Here is a 19528-nt window from a genome sequence, read left to right as displayed (position 1 = left end):
TCGCAATCCGTTCATTGATAGTGGACTCACTCACTCGACGTGAAGTCATAGTTCACCACGTCCGATGGTCCACAATATGAACCTTCACAACTCGTATAAATCAACTAGATGCCAAGGTAAATTGCACCCCCCGACATTATTCACTGGGTGATCTCTTTATATGTCCGCATCTTCAATCGGAATCACACGTTGAGGCAATATTTGAGCATCTCTGGCTCCCTCGTAGTTCATCTGTGACATCACGAACCGTCGACGCATAACCGATACCGAGTACGCAATGCCATACACGAGTAAATAGATAGGAATGTGAGATATAGGTTTCAAGCAAAATCAATGCCGCACGATAAGGAATGAAATATGTGATATTGTTCCTAAACTTCATAGCCTCTGAGATATAAGTACAGACGTCTCCGTACCGATCCTTCAGACTCTACTAAGCTTGCTCGTGACTCGTGAGACCTATGTAACCTAGTGCTTTGATACCAACTGTCATGACCCGAAATTCCCACCTTCGGACCGTGATGGCGCCTAACATTTCACTTGCTAGGCAAGCCAACGTTAGAATAATATTAATCAATTTTTAAACAATATTTAAATTATTAATAATCAAGAAACAAATGCGGAAGCAAAGTTTGAAATATAGTGAATAATTCATAAAAATAACGGTGTCTAAATACCATCCCAGAATTGGTGTCACAAGTGCACGAGCTTCTAGAATAAATATAAATAAAGGTCTGAATAAAATAAAGCTGTCTGGAAACAAACACACAGCTAAAGTAAAGTAGACGGGGATTTCAGAACTGCGGACGCCATGCAGTTATACCTCAAGTCTTCTCTGGTAGCTGTAATCCAAGCAAGTCTATGGCACGCCGCAGGGACCAACTCCAAAATCTGCACAAGGAGTGCAAAGTGTAGTATCAGTACAACCGACCACATGTACTGGTAAGTACTGAGCCTAACCTCGACGAAGTAGTGACGAGGCTAAGGCGGGTCACTTACATTACCTGTACGCAATATTAGTAACAACAACAATAGTAGAAATAAATCAGGTAACTCGTTTATAATAATTGAAGGCAACTCAGCAGTCATAACCAATTATCATTTCTATCAATTCTGTTGCAGCGTGTAACCCGCTCTCACAATATATTCACGTTCAATTCTGATGCAGCGTGCAATCCGCTCTCACAATATATTCACATTCAGTTCTATTGCGGCGTGCAACCCGATCTCCCTATATATATATATATATATATATATATATATATATATATATATATATATATATATATATATATGTCGACTTTTAAATAAGTCTGTTGCGGCATGCAATCCGATCCTCCAATATGGACTTTTAATAAGTCTGTTGCGGCGTGCAACCCGATCCTCCAATATGGACTTTTAATAAGCCTGTTGCGGCGTGCAACCGGATCCTCCAATATGGACTTTTAATAAGTCTGTTGCGGCGTGCAACCCGCTCCTCCAACATATTTATTTACCAATTCTTATAGAGGAATTTCCCCAATCAATGCAATAATTAATATAAAATTATAAGACAACAAGCATACACTAATTATGATTTAATTACGAACAAACTAAGGCAAATAGCAAATTATTATAGAAATCAGAGAGAAATATACAGCTTAATATTTAATATGCTAAATGTCAAATAACAATTAAGGCACATAATTCAAATAGCATGTAACAATTAATGCAGAAATTCACGAATTAATATTTGACAAAGAATATGAGAGAAACAAATATTATAATAATTAATTCATAATTTAAAATAATTTATGATTTTTCAAGTAAATACGCAAACAATTAATTTGATGACGTATAGACACTCGTCACCTCGCCTATACGTCGTTCACATGCATTTCACATAACAAATAATTTAAGGTCTCTATTCCCTCAAGTCAAGGTTAACCACGACACTTACCTCGCTTTGTAAATTTCAATCAATTACTCAACCACAACTTTTACTTTTAAATTTGTCTCTGAAAGCTTCAAATCTATTCACAAACAATTCAATATACTCAATACGAATTATAGGAATTAATTCTCATATGAATTTATAAATTTTTCGGATAAAAATCCGAAATTCATTTAAATATTTGACAGTGGGACCCATGTCTCAAATCTCAAAAAACCTTAGGAAATTCGAACACCCATTCCGAGACAAGTCCAACCATACAATAATTATCCAATTCCCATATCAAATGGACCTTCAAATCTAAATTTTTCGTTTTTGGAAAGTTTTACAAAATTTCTAATTTCTTCCGTCTAAATCCGAAATAAATGATGAATATAGACTTAGATTTATGAAATACAATTACTATATGATAAAGAATACTTACCAAGTTCCAAATCGTGAAAAACTCCTTAGAAATCGCCCCTAAGCCGAGTTATAATTGAGGGTTTGTGAAAAATGGGAAAAGGCCCATTTTGGTTCGTGATTAATAGCAGCCCGTAGCTTTCGCATTCACGAGTCCTCCTTCGCGTTCGCGAAGGCTTTTTCCCCCTGGCCTTCGCGTGCCAGTGCTCGTGTTCGCATAGAAGGACAACTGACCCCTCCCTCAGGCCTCTAAAGCTCCACGTTCGCGTTGAGCTGGTCGCGTTCGCGAAAGGTAAAGTCCCCATAGCTTCGTATTCGCGAAGAAGGAAAATTCAGCCAGCCCATTTTGCTCTTCGCGTTCGCGAGAGTACATTCGCGAACACGATGAAGGAAATACCAGAAGCCCGAAGTTGCAGAAAAACCAGATTTTCTAAGTTCAAAATCATCACGTATCCTATCCAAAACTCACCCGAGCCCTCGGGGCTCCAAACCAAACATGCACATAAGTCTTAAAACATCATACGAACTTGCTCGCATGATCAAATCACAAAAATAACACCTAGAACTATGAATCAGACACCAATTCAAAGGAAATTTTCAAGAAAACTTTAAATCTTATATTTTTACAACCGGATGTCCAAATCACGTCAAATCAACTCCGATTCTCATCAAATTCGGCAGACAAGTCATAAAGATTATAGTGGACCTATACCGGGCTCCAAAATCAAAATACGGACCTGAGGTCAATAAATCCAACTTCAGTAATTTCGTAAAAATTATTAAGCTTTCAAGATTTTAAGTTTTCATTAAAATTCCATATCTCGGGCTAGGGACCTCGGAATTCGATTCCGGCCATACGCCCAAGTCCTAAATCACGATACGGACCTACCAAAATTGTCAAAATACTGATCCGAGTCCGTTTGCTTAAAATGTTGACCAAAGTCAACTCAGTTGAGTTTTAAAGCTCTATTTCACATTTTAATGCATTTTTCACATAAAAACTTTTCGGAAAATTGTACGGACTGTGCACGTAAGTCAAGAAATTATACATGGTGCTTTTCGAGGTCTTAGAATATAGAATTATTTATTAAATTTAAAGATGATATTTTAGGTCATCACATCGAGTGTTTGAATCATCCGCTCGGCTTGTCCATCAGTCGTTGGATGAAAGGCAGTACTCAAGTTGACACGTGTACCCAAACCTTCTTGAAAGGATTGCCAAAAATGAGTAGTGAACTGTGTCCCTCTATCAGATATGATGGATACTGGAATACCATGAAGTCTGACAATTTCCTTCAAGTACAACTTATCATATTGTGGCGCTGTATCAGTCGTCTTCACAGGTAAAAAATGTGCCGACTTCGTAAGTCGATCTACAATTACCCAAATAGAGTCATGCTTCAGACGGGTGCGAGGTAAACTAAATACGAAGTCCATATTTATCATCTCCCACTTCCAAAGTGGAATCTCAATGTTCTAAGCCAATTCACCGGGTCACTGATGCTCAACTTTCACCTGTTGACAATTTAAGCATCTAGACACAAAGTTAGAAATACTTTCCTTCATATTATTCCACCAATAATATCCCGCAGGTCTTTGTACATTTTGGTGGAACTCGGATGCATGAAATACCTCGAATTATGTGCCTCTGCCATATTCTCATTGCGAAGCCCATCAACATTTGGCACAAATAGGCGACCATTCATTTTCAATACTCCATCATCGTCAAGAGCAAAAGCAAGAATATTCTTGGATTGCACACCATTCCGGATGTTCACCATGTTTGGATCTTCGAACTGCTTAGCCTTGACATGCTCAATAAGAGAGGAATGTGCTATAGCGTAAGCGACAAGGTCGCCATCATCTGATTCATCAAGTCTAATTCCTTGGTTTTCCACTTCTCGAATATCTTTAGCTATCGGTAAGTAAGACAAATTACTTACTGATTTCTAGCTTAGCGCGTCAGCCACCACATTTGCTTTCCCCGGGTGGTAAAGAATGCTCAAATCATAATATTTCAACAATTCCAACCATTTTCTTTGCCTCAAATTTAATTCCCTTTGCTTGAAAATATATTGCAAACTTTTATGATCAGTATACACTTTGTAATGCTTACCATATAGGTAGTGCCGCCAAATCTTCAATGCAAATACGACCGCTGCAAGCTCTAAGTCATGGATCGGATAATTCCTTTCGTAGATCTTCAAATGTCTAGAAGAATAGGCAATGAGTTTACCCTTATGCATTAAGACGCAACCCAAACCTACTCTAGAGGCATCACAATACACTGTAAAATCACTTGAATTCGTCGGCAAGGTCAATATTGGTGTCGTGGTCAATCTAGCCTTCAACTCTTGGAAATTTTTCTCACAAGCATCGAACCATTGAAACTTGAATGTGTTCTGAGTTAAATTAGTCAGCGGTGATGCAAGAGCAGAGAACCCCTCAACGAATCTTCAATAGTAACCGGCCAAACCCAAAAACTTTGGATTGCAGTCGGTTTCTTTGGCCTCGACCAACTCTTAACAGCTTCAATCTTTGCGGGATCAACATTAATACCCTCACTTGAGACCACATGCCCTAAGAATGCAACCGACTGTAACCAAACCTCACACTTAGAAAATTTGGCATATAACTTATTGTCCTTAAGTGTCTGCAAAGCTGCCCTCAAGTGATCGACATGCTCTTCCTGACTTCGTTAATACACCAAGATATCATCGATAAATACAATCACGAACGTGTCAAGGAAAGTCTTGAAAACCCGATTCATCAAATCCATAAAGGTTGTAGGAGCATTCGTCAACCCAAAGGACATAACTAAGAACTCAAAGTGTCCATAGCGAGTCCTAAAGGCTGTTTTAGGAATGTCCTTCTCTTTAATCTTCAACTGATAATAACCCGACCATAAATCAATTCTCGAAAAGTATTGAGCACCCTGTAACTGGTCAAATAAATAACTTATCCATGACAATGGATACTTGTTCTTAATCGTCACTTTATTTAATTGTCGATAATCAATACACATTCTGAGAGAACCATCTTTCTTCCTTACAAAAAGTATTGGTGCACCCCATGGTGAAGTACTTGTTTGGATAAAACCATTTTCAAGTAGATCCTTTAATTGTTCCTTCAACTCCTGCAACTCCGTTGGCGCCATACGATAAGGTGGAATAGATATAGGCTAAACGTTTTGCAACACATCTATTCCAAAATCAATAACTCGATCCGGTGGTATGCCAGGAAGCTTTTTCGTGAAGACCTCCAGATACTCATTAACTATAGGTACTGATTCAAGAGTGGGTACCTCGTTATTCGTGTCTGTAACCGCTACCAAATGATAGAAGCACCCCTCCGTGATCATTTTCTTCGCCTTAAGGTAGGAAATAAACCTACCTCGAGGCTCGAGAATATTCCCCTTCCATATATGAGTTGGTTCATTTAGAAATTCAAACTTGACTACCTTGGCACGACAATCAAGGCTAGCATAGCACTTAGATAACCAATCCATTCCCATGATAGCATCAAACTCAATCATCTCTAGCTCGATAAGATCCGTCGTAGTCTCTCGAACTTGGACTACAATCCTACAACCCTTATAGACACGGGAAGCAATAACAGAATCCCCAATAGGAGTAGAAACGAAAAAGGGCTCAAGTAATTGTTCTGGTTCTATCTCAAAGTCCAAAGCAAAGTACAGAGTGACATAGGAAAATGTCGATCCGGGATCAATAAGAACATAAGTATCAAGTGCGCAAATAGTAAGTATACTTTTCACGACGACATTACTCGCCTCTGTATCGGCTCTAGGAACTAGTCTGTAAAGTCGGGGTTTCCCCCCTGAAGTAGAAGCAACACTACTGCATGCAACTCATCCTGTCTGGGTATTTTCCCCTCAAATTGGGGGATGTGCAACCGTAGTAGCTGTAGATCTGCCCTACTGTATTGGAGGACTACCCATTTACCTCTGCAACTCACGACAATCTCTCTGAACATGACCTATGATGCCACAATAATGACAGTTGTGATTCTCTCTACGACACTGCCCCCAATAAACCTTGCCACAACTGCTACAAATAGGTGCCCTTTGTGAAGACTGTGCCTGGAGAGTTATACTCTGAGCTGGCATTGAATGGCCTCTGTGACTATGAATCTGTTCTTGCCTTCCAAAAGGAGCGTTGCCAACAGATGGTACCCCAGACTGAGTTGGCCCTGATAGCCCTCTACTATTGTTCCCACCAAAAGAACCACCATAACTACCCATCGTACGAGCCTTCTTGTTCAGATTCCAATCTGCCTTCTTTTGCTTGTTCGATAGTTCCAACCTCTCAGCGTGGCTAACAACGGAATAGAAAGAGAATGGGTGCATAGTAGCGGCAAATGCATGTGATTTGATATGAGGTCCTAACCCATCAACAAACCTCCGAACTCGAGCAACCTTGTTTGGAATCATGTAGGTTACATACTTTGACAAGTGAGTGAACTCGTGACTGTACTCTCTGACAGTCATAGACCATTGCTTTAACTGTTCAAACTGAGTGGCAAGGGCATATTTATCTGCATTAGAAAAGAATTGTTCCATGAATCCATTGGAGAACTTCTTCCATGTAGCAAGAGGAGCATTCTCTACCTGCTCTCTGGCCCATGTCTCATACCCGGTGTAGGCCACACCTTTCAGCTGATAAGAAACAACTTAATCGATTCCTCGTCAGTGGCATTCATCACCCTCAAAGCCTTTTCGGTCTCATCTAAGTAATCAAGAGGGTAATCCTCGGGTCTAGTCCCATGGAAAACTGGTGGGAACACCTTCAAGTATTTATCGATTAGTGAACTCGGATCATAAGTATGTACTGGAGCTTCAGTACCCCTATGTGTTTGTGCCGCTACCAAAGTAGTGAGTAATTGGATGACCGGAGTGTCATGAACCACAGGGCGTGGAACTGCAGGTGCATCTGGCATAGGTGGAGGTGCATGCTCTCCTACTCTCTCGGCTCTCGGGTTCCTAGGGGGATGACCTCACCCCTTTAGAGCTATCGGTACCCCACTAGAAGCCTTATTGGTAACAACCCCATCATGATTAGCAGGTGCACTTTGAGTCACGGACACGCTGGTTCGAACCATATTGCCTGCATGTCATTACAATACGTGTGTTAGGACACACCTTAAAGTAAAGCTATAGTTACACAATCTAGAATGAAGAAAGAATGTGACTTTCTATAATGTCTACAGACTCTAAGATATACGAGTGGTCGACAACACACGCATAAATTAGGATTTACAAGACACGGCTCCATATACACCCTAGGACACATTAAACCTTGGGCTCTAATACTAAGTTTGTCACGACCCAAAGAAGATTGCGACGTGGCTGGAACCAAGTGCCTACCAACTTGCATCGAGCGAACCATTATTGCATAATAACTCCCCCAACTCGTAATCGTGTAGCTCAATCAATTTAAGTAATTATAATATTATATGAGAGAAATAAGATAAACTTCATTAACAATAAAAGTTCATCAAAAAACATAAACTAGACATAAGTAAAAATGTCATCCGCAATGCCATATGAGTACCAATTCCCTTAAGATAATATAAACCCTCTATGGAGCCTCTATGACGCTACGAATAAAATAATAAAGTTATGGAGCTTGTCCGCATTATACAAAAATATACGACTGAAATATTATGGTCCCACGAGTACGAAGGTGGGCTAACCTAAAGAGAGGAAGCTGCGGGAACTCTAGTATGTGCGTTGACCGCCTTGCACTCGACCGTCTGCTAAACCTGACACTATTTAAACAAACGATGCCCGATTATTGAAATACTCAGATATGTGTCATAGTCGCCACTAACATTGGTATAAGAGTTATACAAATTATAATCTATATAACAAGGTAAAAGATAAATAATATCTCGAATAAATTAAGGAAGATAAGGTACACAAAATCACAATAAAGGATAAATTTGCAAGAATAAGTATTTAAGTTTTATTCATTTAGACCTCTTTCATATGTCTAATATCTCATTAGTATCGTCCTCATTATCTAGTATCTCAATGTCAATGGCACACATAGTGTTGGAATACATTGGGATGCCATCCACGAAAATGGTCATACCATCCCCGAATAGTTAGGCCAATGTATATAGTCAAGGATCCAAGATGGCTGTCATACCACTCCCGCACAGCTAGACAAGGCATATATATTTTTTTATTTATCTTTTTTTTCTTTTAATGGCCATCAGTCGAAAATTACTTTGTTATGTAATACATCAAAGATCAAAGAAGGTTGTTATACCGCTCCCGCACAACTAGACAAGACACTTTTATTTTCTTTATTCATCTTTGTCCAAACCAAGGGTACGCCATGAAAGCCTATCCCTAATGTACACGGAATATCATCCAACTATAATTCGAAACCAAAAGTAAATTTGATAATACACAAGTAACTAGGAACTCAATATACCTTGAAGTCACTCTATGTTAGCTAAAGCTCACCTCGACAGAGTTCAATCTACATAATATATCATACGAAAAAGGTCCAAAAATGCCATTATACTATGGGAAATAAAGCAGTAATACCCCTCGTTAATAGTGGGGCTCAAAAATGCCATTGTCACTCGGCACTAACGGACTCAGATTTGACTTAATTAAGCCTTTAAAATCTGATTTAAATTTAAATTATACCTATATCATAATTAAATCCCCCTACCATCTGTTTTCGCATATCCCCCTCCCCACCACATCCTTTGTTTTCAAAATTCTACGTAATTAAGAACCCAAAGTATCTATTTTTAATCACCCGCTCAAATCTCTTTCCCTTACCCCAATTGTGTTGACTAGGTTTCCGGTGACCCTAAAAATTTTTGTGGCTTCTTAAATTCTGATTTAGTGTTAATGTTTTTTTTTGCGATCATCTTTCTCAATTCTTATCTTAATTAAACAAGAAAATATCTTATTGTTTCAATTATTTTTCGATCATCTTTCTCAATTTATCCATTTCTTCTCTGAATTTAAAAAGTAAATGATACTCTTCAGATTGGAAGGAATATTTCGAGGAAGAAGGAAGCTGATTATGAGACTGTACGTTGCTATTATTAATGTTGGAAGAGTAGCAAAGTTGAGGACAAAAATTTTCCTTTAGTTGGTCATCATTTTTCTGCTGTTGGGTTGCTTTGGTGTGTTCATGGTAGCATTTATGATGAAATGAACTAAATTGTATACTATTGTTTAGTTATCTTAGGACTTACCGTTGGTTCATGTTTGATATGTAATGCAATGTAAAGGCATTTTCTTAGTTGAATGAAAATTATCTTGTTTGCTGAAAAGTTTCCTTTTGTTTTTCTTGTACGTGGTAGAGTAACTTTTCAATTGGCCTTAATTTGTTTAAAGCAAGAGAATCAATAGATGTAAATACAAAACAACTGGTAGATACATTGAAAAAACAAACAAGTACAAGAAGGAGTGAAAAGTTAATTGGGCAAATAGTTTTATTCCATTTTTGTGGTTCCAATCTCAAGCAGTAATTCTATGCACCAGCAATAATTCAGAGAAGAAATTGAGAAAGATGATCAGAAAATAAGCTCTAACACTAAATCAAAATTGAAGAAGCCACATAAGTTTTAGGGGAACCGGGAACCTAGCATACACAATTGGGATAAGGAAAAGAGATTTGAGCGGGTGATTAAAAGTAGAGACTTTGGGTCCTTAATTACATGGGGTTTGGTAAAAAAAAAAGGGTGGGGAGGGGATATGTGAAAACAGAGGGGAATTTAATTATGATAGGTGTAAATTTTTTAAATTTAAATCAGATTTTAAAGGCTTAATTAAGTCAAATCTGAGTTTGTTAGTGCCAAGTGGCATTTTTGGGCCAACTCAATCACGACAATAGCATTTTAGAACCCTACTATTAATGAGGGATATTATTGCTCTATTTCCTATAGTATAATGGAATTTTTGTACCTTTTTCGTATACCATATATGGGTAGTGAGTTAATACTCACATCCTAAAATCCCCAAATATTTTAACGCAAGATTGATCCATTACAAGATTCACCTCAAACAAGAATCCCTAGGTCCCCAAATTCTTCAAAATTAATTCTTATCTGTGGTCTATATCACAACCTATATATACTAAATACTTTCTCTTAAATATCAACATCATATATATATATCTTGAAAGTGATAAAAATATTAGAGGGAGCTCATTGATACCTTACAGAGAAACTAGAGATGATTTTCGATCTCTTACTGTTGCTACCACTTGATCTGTAAGAACTTGATCGATTGCAAAATATCCACTCTACCCAAGTCCCTCCTTCGAATTTCCAGTAGCTAAAAGGGTAGAGTGCGTACCTTAGCGTCAAAGAGAAGCTAAAAGAAGGTCTTGGTTCTCTCTCCCTTATTTTGTATTTATGAAAGGTAGTGAATGAGACCCCACAAGTATCCAGAATACCAGCAATACGGAGTATTCTCTAACACCTGTCCAAAAAGTCCTGAGCATCCTCTCTCTCTGTGCCACTGAAAGGTGGTGGCTGGAGTCTCCCAAACCTCTCCAACCTACGCTGATCATCCTCAGGCATAGCAGGAACCATATAATCCTGAGCAACTGCAACCGGCTGGGCTGTTCGTGCCTCCGGTGTCTGAAGTCCCTGAATAACTTGCCCGGGTGTGCGAGCGACGGGAGTCTGAGTGCCTCCCTTGGCCTGAGAAGTGGCTGCGGCTGTCGAAATAGACACCGCCTGAGCAAGGCCGGTACACTCTGTCAGAATCTGAGCTAGGGCCTCCTAAAGGCCTGGAATCACAATAGGCACAGGTGGTGCCTAAGCTGGTGCATCAACAACTGGAACATGGTCCTGATCTGGGACAACCGGTGGATCTGCAGGTACTGCCCCAACTGTTGTACGGGTTGCACCTCTGCCCCTACCACGGCCTCTACCGCGGCCTCGACCTCTCGCGGCCCTAGCTGGTGCTACTGGTGGCTGGCCCTCCTGACTGGTAGCACGAGTCCTCATCATCTGTGAGAGAATGAAACAACAGATATTTAGTTACTAGAATCAATAGATTCGCATGACAAGAATTCAAGAATGTGGAGTTTCCTAAAGGTTCTGTAGCCTCTCGAAGATAAGTACAGACGTCTCTGTACCGATCCACAAGACTCTACTAAACCCGCTCATGACTCGTGAGACCTATGTAACCTAGGCTCTGATACCAATCTGTCACGACCAAAACTAACCCCCGTCGTGATGGCGCCTATCGTGAAACTAGGCAAGCCGACTCATTTCCAAAATAAATCGATATTTTAATTTCAAAGATAATTTCAATGTTATTTAACATAAAAACCTTTGTAAAGGAGTTCCAATCAAAGTAAAAGTGCGGAAGAAAAAGCCCGATATCGGGGTGTCACTAGTCATGAGCATCAACTACAATCTGTCTAACAATATCAAGGTTAACTGAGCCTGGAAAATAGCTAAATACAACTAGAGGACGATAAGAGGGAGAAGAGCAGGGGCTGCGATCGCCAAACAGCTACCTTGCTATCTCCAAGAAAATCTGCAACCAGAACAATCAATAACCGCTACCGTGTCCAACTACACCTGAATCTGCACACAAGGTGCAGGGAGTAACGTGAGTACGCCAACTCAGTAAGTACCAATAATAAATAAAGACTGAATAGTAGTGATGAGCAATAAAGCATATAACGTTCATATCAGGAAATCTGAGTAAAATACCACATGCTTTTAAAATCAGGATTTGAATCAAAATATCTTGTTTAAACCCAGTTCCAGTAAATATCATTTAAAGATATTTTTCAACAATTTTCAAACAGAGTAAAAATGCAAAGATGAGAAAAAATGATGAAATCATAAACAGCCCCTCGGGCAAAACATCACTCATATACAGCCCCTCGGGCAAACCTCACAGTCACTCGTGCCACTCGGGCATGCCTCATAATCACTCTTGCCACTCGGGCATACCTTACAATCACTCTTGCCTCCGAATCACTCAGTACTTAGTACTCGACACTCGCACTCAGTAGGTACCTGCGCTCACTGGGGGTGTGTACAAACTCCGGAGGGGCTCCTTCAACCCAAGTGCTATATCAAACCAAATCATGGCATAAATCACTGAGGCCCTCGGCCGATATCAAACATGTTGCGGCGTGCAACCCGATCCCATAAATATATAACATGCAGCGGCGTGAAGCCCGGTCCCATAAATATCCTTACAAATCGGGCCCTCGTCCTTACTCAGTCATAAACCTCTCAAGCCACTCGGGCATTTCAGTAAAATAGGGCATTCGGCCCAAAACATTTATATACATCAAAATAGAGTCATAAAACTGAGTTATGCTGTAAACAAGTATAACCATGACTGAGTATAGATTTTCAATCGAAAATAATGAGAGGATAGTAAGAAAAGACCCCTAAGGGTCGAAACAACACTTGCACATGGCCCAAACATGGCATTCAACCTAATTTACAGAAACTCTTTCTAAAACATATAAGTATCATATAGTTTCAACAAAATATGCAACTTTACAGTTGCTACGGGACGGATCTAGTCATAAATCCCCAACGGTGCACGCCCACACGTCCGTCACCTAGCATGTGCGTTACCTCAAAATAGTAGAATAATACGAAATCCGGGGTTTCATACCCTCAGGACTAGATTTATAATCGTTACTTACCTCGAACCGGTCAAATCTCTACCCCGCAATGCTCTTGCCTCTAGACTCGGCCTCCAAATGCTCTGAATCTATTCACAATCAGTACAATACCATCAATACGCGCTAATGGAATGGATTTCACAAGAAAAGCTACAAAATTAGACCAAAGCCCGAAATTGGGCTCAAACCCGGCCCCCGGGCCCACATCTCAAAATCCGACAAAATTTACAAAACTAGAAAGCTCATTCACTCACGAGTCTAACCATACCAAATTCATCAAAATACGACATCATTTGGTCCTTCAAATCCTTAAATTACTTCGCCAAAAATTCCAAGCCCTAACCCCTCATTTTTCACTAATTACACGATTAAACAACGGGAAATCACCATATATACGAGTATTAGGGCTCAAGTAACTTATCTCAATGAAAACCTCCTTGATTCCCTCTTCAAATCTCTCCCAAAAGCTCCAAAACCGAATAGAAATGGTGAAGAATGCACCAAAATTTGCAAAGTGTGCAATATGTACCTGCCATATAACAGGAATTTCGTCTTATTCTAACATTTTCATGTATTATAGCCCACGCCATCTGCATGGGTCCGGGCGACCGGACTCGAATCGCCTAAAATTTTGCTGGCCTATCAAAAATGGACCTAAGGAACAATAATCATCGCCTCACCTTGACCGTTACTCGTTGTTTTGCGTTTTAGGGCCATAAAACTTGAATTTTTCCCGATATCCTAATTTTCGTGTGCTACTAGCCACGTCGCCTGCATGGGTCCGGGTAACCGGACCCGTGTAGCCTAAAATTTTGTCGGCCCATCAAAACCGACCTAAGTAACAATAGTCATCACCTCTCCATGACCGTTCCTCGTTTTTTGGCGTTTTAGGACCATAAAACTAGAATTTCACCCAATTCCCATATTTTCGTTTACTATGCCCACGACATCTGCATGGGTCCGGGCGACTGGACCCATATCGCCTAAAACTATGTATGCCCATCAAAAACGACCTAAGGAACAATAGTTTCGCTCGCCATGACCGTTCCACAATTTTTGGCATTTTAGGGCCATAAAACTGGAATTCCACTTGACTCCTAGATTTTTGTTTACTATAGCCCACAGCATTTGCATGAGTTCGGGTGACCAGACCCGTATCGCCTAAGATTTTACCGGCCCATCAAAAATGACATAAGGAAAATAGTCATCGCCTCGCCATGATTGTTCCTCATTTTTTGGCGTTTTAAGGACATAAAACTGGAATTCGAGCGACCGGACCCGGATCACCTAAAATTTTGTCGGTCCATCAAAAATGATCTAAGAAACAATAGTCATCGCCTATCTATGACTGTTCCTTATTTTCTAGCGTTTTAGGGCCATAAAACTAGAATTCTGCCCGATTTTCTAGATTTTTGTGTGCTATAGCTCACGCCATATATATGGGTATGGGCGACCAGACCCGGATCGTCTAAAATTTTGCCGGCCCATCAAAAATGACCTAACGAACACTAGTCATTGCCTCTCCATGACCATTCATCATTTTTTAGTGTTTTAGGGCCATAAAATTTGAATTTCTCCTGATTCCTAAATTTTTGTGTGCTTATTGACCCGGAATGACTAAAATTTTGCCAGATCATCAAAAATGAACTAAGGAACATCAGTCATCACCTCGCCTCGACCGTTACTCGTGTTTTGGCATTTTCGGGCCATACAATTAAAATTTTGCCTAATTCTCATATTTTCATGTGCTATAACCCACGCCATCTGCATGGGTTCTGGTACGGATCCGGATTGCCTAAAATTTTGTCGACCCATCAAAATCGACTTAAGGATCAATAGTTATCCCCTCGCCATGACCGTTTCTCGTTTTTGGCTTTTTAGGGCTATAAAACTGGAATTCCGCATGATTCCCAGATTTTCATGTGCTATAGCCCATGCCATCTTCATGGGTCCCGGCGACCCGTCTCGGATCGCCTAAGATTTTGTAGTCCAATAAAAAATGACCTAAGGAACAATAGTCATTGCCTCTCCATGACCGTTCCTCGTTTTTTGGCATTTTAGGCCCATAAAACTGAAATTAAGCCAGACTCCCAGATTTTTTAGTGCTATAATCCACACAATTTGCATGGATCCAGACGACCGGACTCGCATCGCCTAAAATTTGTTCGGCCCATAAAAAACGACCCTAGGAACAATAGTCATCGCCTCACCATGACCGTTCCTCATTTTTTGGCATTTTAGGGTGCCATAAAATTGGAATTCCACCCGATTTTTAGATTTTCATGTATAGCCCACGCCATCTTAATGGGTCCAGGCGACCGGATCCGGATCACCTAAAATTATGTCGGACCATAAAAAATGACCTAAGGAATAATTAGTCATCCCCTCGCCATGACCGTTCCTCTTGTTTTGGCTTTTTAGGGCTATAAAACTAGAATTTCGCCCGATTCCCAGATTTTTGTGTGCCATCCGCATGGGTCAGGGCGACCGCACCTAGATCGCCAAAAATTTTCCCGACCCATAAAAAATGATCTAACGAATAATATTCATCATCTCGCCATGATCGTTCCTCATTATTTTACGTTTTACGGCCATTAAAATGGAATTCCGCCTGATATGCTGATTTGTGTGTGCTATAGCCCATGCCATCTACAAGGGTCTGGGCGACCGGACCAAGATCACCTAAAATTTGCCGGCCCATACAAAATGACCTAAGGAACAATAGTAATCGCCTTGCCTTGACCGTTCCTCATGTTTTGGCATTTTTGGGCCATAAAATTAGAATTTCGCCAGATTCCTAGATTTTTATGTGATATAGCCCACCCATCTGTATGGGTCCAGGCAATCAAACCCGTATCACGTAAAATTTTGCTAGCCAATCAAAAACGACCTAAGGAACAATTGTCATCACCTTGCTGTGAGCACATAATTTTTGCCCTAAGTGTATATCACTCCTAAAAGACTCAAATATAGATATTGTTTTCAATTATATGGATTTTTGTAGATTTTCTAAAGATTTTTCCTGGTTGTTTGTTTTCATTTTTAGATTAATTGCATTATTAGGAGCATTTTTAAATCATATAAAACTACCAAAAATACTTTTGATTTCATTTATCGCATTCTAATTACTAAAATTCTTGGCATTTTTAGTGTAAACATTTAATTAGTTTAACTTGTTAAATAGATAAAATAGTTGGGTAGGCTGTTTGTGTAAAAGTGTGATTAATATTTGGTTAACTTTAAAATGTTTGATTGTGTAAAAAATAAGGAAAGGTTAATTGGTGCTATTTTTCCTGCATCTCATTTGGGCTGCACAAAAATAGAGGCCCAATTACGTTCAGATTTGCCCAGACCAACTCCCTTAGCCCGGTCCAGGCTTCCCCTTTAACCAAACGACCTCGTTTCATTCCCTTCAATCTCAGTCGTTCATCGGACTTAATCCAACGGTTTGGAACTGGCCCCCTTCCCCTTATAATTGTCGGAGACACCCCCTACCCCCTAAATGACCTCTCAGATCATCTCTCACCTCCTCTCTCATGCCCCATCTTCTGTCGTCGCCGGAAATCGCCCACGGCGGCGGCCAACCTCTAAATAGTCATTAGACAATCCCCACCTCCTTCTCAAAACCCTCCAGAATCTCTCAATTTGTAGATCTAGGAAATCATAAACCCTAAATCTACCTCCTCTCTGATTCTTCCTTAAATTCTGGTTTATTTAGATTTAATATCAATGTCAGTCATCTTTTCCCGTTGTTAACCATCATTTCATTGTAGTTTCAATTCATGTCGAGACTACCGAAAATCGATCAAAATCCCATTGACCGTCCAGTCCTCTTCCAAAACTATTATTTCTGCTCCCAATCTGGCTCGCCACAAGCATTGTGACACATAACATTGGCCTGTTTGAGAAATCGATGGCCATTTCTTGTGTAACAATGCCTCTTGCGCGCCGAAATTTTTGTGTGCTCGCCAGAGTCTAGTTTTAGCTCATCGGAGTCAGTGTCGCTGCTTTAATCCAGCTCAAACAGGTGTAATTCATTCTTTTCCTTCACTGTGTTCAACCTCGTGATTCATTTCTGGTATCCGACTTATTTTAATCATTTAAGTTTAGATGTGGATTCATGTTCTAGTTGAATTGTTGTGTTAAATTGCGTAGTTTCTAGTTTAGCAGGTTTAATTAATTGTTGATTCATGCTTTTTTTATTGCCATAGTCAGTTCTGTCTAGTTTTTGTATATTAGCCATTTGTCAATTCAGTTTAGTTAGTTGTTATTTTGTAAATGTTTGATCCTGCTAAGTGAAAGAAGGCAATTGATTTCAGAAGTTAGTAATTGTTGAGGTAAAAGAAAAGGTTAAAAGAAGGGTATTAACAGGAACTTGAGGGGGCTAAAGGAAATAGAAAACTTGGTAATCATGGGTGTAACTGACTTGTAATATTCTATAATAGGGCAGTAAGGGTTGAAAAGCAATAAAACAGTAAAAATTAGGTAAAAAGGGGACTTAAGGGTTAAAATACATAAAATAAAAGGGAACGGAAAGAAAGAGAAATAACAGAACAAGGCAACTGGCATTCTGCTATAAGAGCAGTACATTCCCTCATGATTACTCACGCATTCACTGATTATTCTCACACATTCACTGGCAATTCATTTTCTCACTCTCATACACGCTAAAAACACCTTAGTAGCAGCTGGAAAATCAAAAATCCAGATCTGAACTTCCAAAAATTTCAAAAACCAAAAGCTGAAAAAAAAAAAAGGAATCAGAAGCTGATCCAAATCTCAGTTCATTTACTTTACATTCTCTGGGAGTTTCAAGGTGGTAGAAGTGTTGTCTGTTTGCTATTGTTTGCTGGATTTACTAGCTGGGCTTCCTCTCATTTCTCCTTGCCTTTATTTGGCCATTTGCTGATTGTTTCCTGCTAGTAGGTATGTAAAGTTCCTCCTGTAACTCTTGTGAATGTAGAAATGAAGAGTTGATGTGTTGATTCCATGACTATGCCTACTTCTATATGTTCCTAATATTTGAATGTGAGATCTGTTCATCTTTGCTTCTTGATGAGTATCTGATTATGTTTGTTTATTTGAGCTGAATATCTAAGTTAGAATTACTCACCAACTAGACTAGTTGCTACTGATAATGTTCTGTTGCATTTAAGCATGTTGATAATCAACATATCGCCATGTTTAAACATCTCATGACATCATTAGATCTGTACCTAACTGTATCTGTTGTTTTCTCATGATAAAATTTCTGATGTAGTATAGAATATACAACATGTTGAGACGCAGTTTGTTCGTCTAGCTAGAAACAGAATTGGAGTTAGAGATTTTCTGGTTAAAGATGAAGCTGAAAGGAACGTCCATCTATGTCTCCCTATTCTGATTATTGCGCATTTGCATATAGAAATCTGAAGAAGGAACAGAGAAAAGATCATTTGTATACTGTTTTAATTCATTTAGTTTAGAATTTGTGAAGCCATTTTTCATGAGTCTAAGGATTGAATTAGAGAGTTTGTAATAACTTAGTTCATTAGTTTTTTTTGTAATTAATCAGGGGTTACAATTGTTACTTATATTATTTTTCTCTAATTGGTTGAAATTCTTGTAATTGAATTATTCCTTCCTATGATTGTGTAAGTGATGTTAGATCTGATGAAGCTCACACAAATGAGCATATGCTGAATTACTCCTTTCCTTGACGTTTGGGCTTCACTTGGAACCCAATTATGAGAAAACGACTATGTATAAGATTTGCTGTGAGCGTAACTTTTAGTTGGCCTATTTCGGTGGCCTCCAGGCCCAAACCCATAGGAGTTCCGCCTAAACTTTGATCAGGCCAAATTGCGCCTAAATCATAAAGCCTAAGTGGTATTATTAACTCCAACACCCTTGTCCTTCAATCAACCAAACTTCGAGAGTATAAACTTGAATTAACAGTGGGTGATTGTCCTTTATCACCCCATAGAATTAAGGTATTGATCCACACACTAGTCTTTTGTTAAGGTTAAGCAATAAAAACTACCCCCTTAAGCCCACAATGCTTTTCATAATCATACCCCACACTAATCTCAAACAAGTTTCTTTAGGAAATTAATTAACATATGAATATTCGTAGGATGCTTTAGGCGCGTTCTAATGTATTATCGTGATTGTGTACACGTTCGCGTGACATAATTATGATTCCCAAAATATATCAAGGTACGCATTTGTCCGACTTTGGCCAAACAATCTTAACAAATAAATAACGTGTTATTAATTGTGTACATGTATACGTGACATGATTTTTAGCGCACTAAATAAAATGGATTCACACACATGTGATTCGTTTCAAGATAATTCCATAACACCATAATTAAGTAATTAAAAGGCGTTAAAAGATAAAAATGCACATAAGTTCTAGAATACGTAATAATTAAATAATTAAGGCGAGTCAACAAAATTCCTTACCCGGTCTTCTGTGTTTTACGGACCGTAAACAGAGTCAATTTTTCTTGATTTGGGATTCTATAATAAATGGTGACTCAGAACA

The 19528-nt window shown here is 39.2% G+C and overlaps 1 protein-coding gene and 1 long non-coding RNA gene across 4 annotated transcripts; one reads left to right on the top strand and one right to left on the bottom strand.

Annotated features, from left to right (window-relative positions):
• Positions 1 to 5516: 5516 nt before the first annotated feature.
• Positions 5517 to 7291, bottom strand: LOC138896357 (uncharacterized). The gene is made up of 3 exons (XM_070181161.1): positions 7058 to 7291; positions 6298 to 7010; positions 5517 to 6150 (listed from the first exon to the last, which is right to left on the bottom strand). The coding sequence occupies exons 1-3, from the start codon at positions 7289 to 7291 to the stop codon at positions 5517 to 5519; spliced, it is 1581 nt and encodes a 526-aa protein (XP_070037262.1).
• A 9208-nt stretch (positions 7292 to 16499) lies between these two features.
• Positions 16500 to 18612, top strand: LOC104097712 (uncharacterized). Of its 3 annotated transcripts, none has more exons than XR_004507371.2 (2): positions 16500 to 17026; positions 18265 to 18612. It is a non-coding gene; the product is annotated as an uncharacterized lncRNA (long non-coding RNA). The 3 variants fall into 3 exon arrangements; XR_686593.4 differs by having other exon boundaries at positions 18260 to 18612; XR_686595.4 differs by having other exon boundaries at positions 16506 to 17077; positions 18260 to 18612.
• Positions 18613 to 19528: the final 916 nt, after the last annotated feature.

This window comes from Nicotiana tomentosiformis, chromosome 7 (assembly GCF_000390325.3).
Source record: "Nicotiana tomentosiformis chromosome 7, ASM39032v3, whole genome shotgun sequence".
NCBI lineage: Eukaryota > Viridiplantae > Streptophyta > Magnoliopsida > Solanales > Solanaceae > Nicotiana > Nicotiana tomentosiformis.
The sequence above is the reverse complement of the archived record's forward strand: the minus strand, read 5'-3'. Positions and strand labels throughout refer to the sequence as shown.

Bases quoted from the DNA above. Each gene is read 5' to 3' on its own strand.
- LOC138896357 (XM_070181161.1), bottom strand. From the start codon at position 7,291: ATGCCAGATGCACCTGCAGTTCCACGCCCTGTGGTTCATGACACTCCG. The intron at 7,011-7,057 runs GTGATGAATGCC...GTTTCTTATCAG, and splicing joins AGACCGAAAAGGCTTTGAGG to CTGAAAGGTGTGGCCTACAC. The intron at 6,151-6,297 runs GTAAATGGGTAG...CCGACTTTACAG, and splicing joins GATTGTCGTGAGTTGCAGAG to ACTAGTTCCTAGAGCCGATA.